At 60.6% G+C, this 3461-nt stretch overlaps 1 protein-coding gene across 1 annotated transcript; it reads right to left on the minus strand.

The window, feature by feature from the left end:
* Nucleotides 1-1450: 1450 nt before the first annotated feature.
* On the minus strand, nt 1451-2943 carry Apoa1 (apolipoprotein A1). The gene is made up of 3 exons (XM_042682762.1): nt 2869-2943; nt 2544-2700; nt 1451-2066 (listed from the first exon to the last, which is right to left on the minus strand). The coding sequence occupies exons 1-3, from the start codon at nt 2909-2911 to the stop codon at nt 1469-1471; spliced, it is 798 nt and encodes a 265-aa protein (XP_042538696.1). The 5' UTR covers nt 2912-2943; the 3' UTR covers nt 1451-1468.
* Between the last annotated feature and the right edge of the window lie 518 nt (nt 2944-3461).

The following is a 3461-nucleotide window of genomic DNA, read 5'->3' on the forward strand; positions in this document are numbered from 1 at the left end:
GTCACACCAGACAGTGCCAAGCCCACAGAGCAGACTCCCCGCTCTCCGATGAAACGCCGGGGCGCAGAGAGGTGAAGGCGCTTGCTCCGTGCTGCAGAGCTGAGGCTGAGGCCCATGTTCTATTGGCACTGAGGAAAGCAACTCCCCTTACCCGGGAGTTGCGTGCCCCTCTTAGATCCTGATGGCCATTAGTGCCCCAGCTGGAGACGACTTTCCTCCTGGAAACCTGCCTGGGCCAGGGTCTCAGCCCTCACACCTGGGAAATCTCCCCCACCCCCCAACAAATCCGGCTTGACACATGCTCTAGCTCTGAACAACTAAGAACTACAAAGCCCACTTGTATACACTGGAGATGGAGACCGGGAGGCACATGCAAAGGCCCACACACGGGTCAAAAGGCTTTCGTGGGGAGGGGACACGCCGGGTGCTCTGCCAGATGCGGATGCACACAGGGACACACAGATGTGAGCATGACGGGGGAGGGGTGGGCTCTGAGCAGGGATTTGGCATGCGAACATGCTTGCACACACTCATGTGTGCACACACACACACACACACCATCATCATCATCACAGATGCCCATCCTGCCTTGCATTCTGTGAGCAATTGCACACCTCCACGCTTCGGCTTTCCGCCGGCAACATAGCTGTAATAGCAGTCTACTCAGGATTTGGGGAAAGGGAGCAATAAGACACAGGATGGTATGCATTGGAGGTGAAACCGTGCCACTTACGCCACAGCTCCACTTCCAGCTTTTTGCTGGCTCACTAGAGATAAGAGTGTCACAGACTTTGCTACCTAGGCTGGCTTTGAAGCCCAATCTTCAATTCTCTGCCTCCTGGGTATCTAGGATTATAGGCGTGAGTCACCAGCACCTGGCTCAGGCCAGTAGGCTTCCCTAAATGTGTGTGTGTGTGTGTGTGTGTGTGGGTGTGCGTACTGGTGCTGAGTTTTGAAGAGGTTTTTGGAATAAAGAAGGCATTTCATTTACATTTGCCCAAATCCTTCAAGTCCCAGTGGCTCCTTGGGGACCCCAGCCCACCCTCCCCCCCCAGCTCTAAGGAGCTGCCAGAGGCTGGTGGCCACCTCCCTGAGCTCAGGGTCCCCAGATCACTTCTGAGACAGGGAATTTTCTTCCTGCGGGGCCAGCCCTAGTTCCAGACCCTCGATCCCCAAGGCGGGCGCGGGGCGCTGGGTCACTCGGCTTCTTTGCCTGACCCTCCGCTATCTCCTTTCCATGGACGCCTGCTTAGGACAGGGTCCGAGCAGGGCCCAGCTGAGCCTCGGGCAGGGAGTCCCTCCTCCAGCCCTTCACCCCAGATCTCCCACTGCGTGTTCCTCGCCCCCACGACCACTGGTTGCCCCAGGGAGAGAAGCTGCTTCCCATTCTGGAAACATTTATTGTAAGAAAGCAAACGCGGTGGGGTGGGGTGCGTTGGGGCGGGGCTGGGGGCCGGGCGCCTGGGCCTCACTGGGAGCTGAGCTTCTTGGAGGCCTCCTCGATGGCACCCACGAGAGTGGCCTTCAGGCTCTCCAGCACGGGCAGCACCCCCTGGCCCAGGTCGCTGAGGGCGGGCTGGGCCTTCTCGTGCAGGGTCTTGAGGTGCTCGTGGGCCTTGGCTTGGTACTCGGCCAGGCTGGGGCTGTCCCGGAGCGCGGCCAGGCGCTCGGCCAGGCGCTCGCGCATCTGCTCGCTGTAGGGCGCCAGCTGCGTGCGCAGCGCGTCCACGTGCACGCGCGCGCTGTCGCGCAGGTCCGCGCCCAGCGGCGCCAGCTTTTCCTGCAGCTCCTGCAGCTTCTGGCGCGCGCCCTCGCGCAGCTCCGAGCTCAGGGGCTCCACCTTCTGGCGGTAGCGCTCCACCTCCTCCTGCCACGTCTTCTGGAACTGGTCCACGTAGGGCTGCACCTTCTGCTTCACGTCCGCCAGGTCCTTGCTCATCTCTTGCCTCAGCCACTCGGTGTCCTTCTCCAGATTCTGCCAGAACTCCTGGGTCACCGGGCCCAGCTGCTCACGCAGCTTGCTGAAGGTGGAGCTCAACGTGTCCAAGTTCTCCGTGAGTTTCAGGCTGGAGTGGGACACAGGCACAGAGAGACGAGGACTCAGACAGCTCAGATCGCCCCAGATCTGCCTAGGTTTCCTAGGGTGACCCCTGTGCATCCCCTGACACTGAGTGGGCTGTAGGTCTAGTCCTACTTTCCCCCATACATTCTGACACCCAACACTCCATTCTTCCGCCACATCCCACTGTGCAGAGGAGCTAGCAGGGGATAGAGCTGGGTGGGTACCCCGTGTTGAGAAACCACTCCATTGTCTCTGAAGCCAGTGGCCCCCATCCCCTGCTGTGCTTAGCCCTGGCTCACCTAGCTTGGGTGTCCCCTTCCAGCCCTGCTGGGGAGCCAGCTCCTCCAACAGCAGGCAAGGCTGGGGCCAGTCTGGCTACAGCCTCTCTTCTACTGGCTTCTCTGCCCCGCTCTCCACCCCCCTGCAACCAGCAGCCTGTCCCTGGCCTCCCCAGGGGGGGGGGAGGGAGGAAGGGTCTTACTTCATCTGTGTTCCCAAGGCAGAGGTTTCAAACTGCTTCAGGTATTCGCTGCCACTGTCTTTCACCGAGTCAACATATTGAGTGGCGAACTCTTTAATTCTATCCCAGGGGCTAGCCTGGGGCTCATCTCGCTGCCAGAAATGCCGAGCCTCGCCCCCTGGCGCAGAGGGAAAGGGAAGATACACCCAGGTCAGGCAGCTCCACTGGAGGTGGCCGGCACCAAGGGGTGGAGAGGGCACTAGTGAGGAATCTTATTCCCCCAGTACCCAAGAGCAGAGCTAGAAGTGCTCCCCCCACAGCCGGACTCAAGAGGAGAGACACCTACCCGCTAGGAAGAGCGCAGCCACGGCCAACACCACGGCTTTCATCCTGCAAGCTGGGCACGACCTGGAGGAGAAGAGGGGCCTGGGTTGAAAGGGGCCTCTGTCATAGAGAAGCTCCTCATTCCAGCCAGACCAGGAGGAGGAAGGGCTGGGAGTGGGAGAGTCCTGAGTATCCAGGGCCCTCAGTCTCAAGTGCTTGGAGGTGGGGGAGGGCAGGGGGGGGGGGATAGGCACAGAGAACCCCGGAGCAGGTAGCAGCACTCACCTCCCTAGAGCTCTGTTAACCGTCTCCAACTCTCTGTCCAGGTCTTCCCCAGGCCTATTTATGTCTCCAGGCAGGGGCTGGGCTGGAAGGCTGATAAGCTCAGCCCCAGCCCTGTCACTGCTCCCCAGTGCTGGCCATGTGGAACCTAGAGTTCAAGGATCAGCTCTGTCCCCAGGGCTGGGCAAACAGAGTGGGCAAACAGGAAACTGCGGGGGCTGCAGGCCGGGGGGTCAAGGGTTCAGGTGGGGGCAGGAGAGGAGGGGTTGTGGGGCTTGAGGCGCAGCTACATTCAGCCCCTTCTTCTCCCCACCCCATTGGGAATGTGTGGAG

Source organism: Dipodomys spectabilis, unplaced genomic scaffold (assembly GCF_019054845.1).
Source record: "Dipodomys spectabilis isolate Male_0828 unplaced genomic scaffold, ASM1905484v1 ptg000076l, whole genome shotgun sequence".
NCBI classification, from domain to species: domain Eukaryota; kingdom Metazoa; phylum Chordata; class Mammalia; order Rodentia; family Heteromyidae; genus Dipodomys; species Dipodomys spectabilis.

Coding starts and splice junctions, on each gene's coding strand:
- Apoa1 (XM_042682762.1), bottom strand. CDS start 2,911: ATGAAAGCCGTGGTGTTGGCCGTGGCTGCGCTCTTCCTAGCGG. Junction 2,701..2,868: donor GGCTGCGCTCTTCCTAGCGG/GTAGGTGTCTCT, acceptor CCTCTGCGCCAG/GGGGCGAGGCTCGGCATTTC. Junction 2,067..2,543: donor GCCTTGGGAACACAGATGAA/GTAAGACCCTTC, acceptor GTCCCACTCCAG/CCTGAAACTCACGGAGAACT.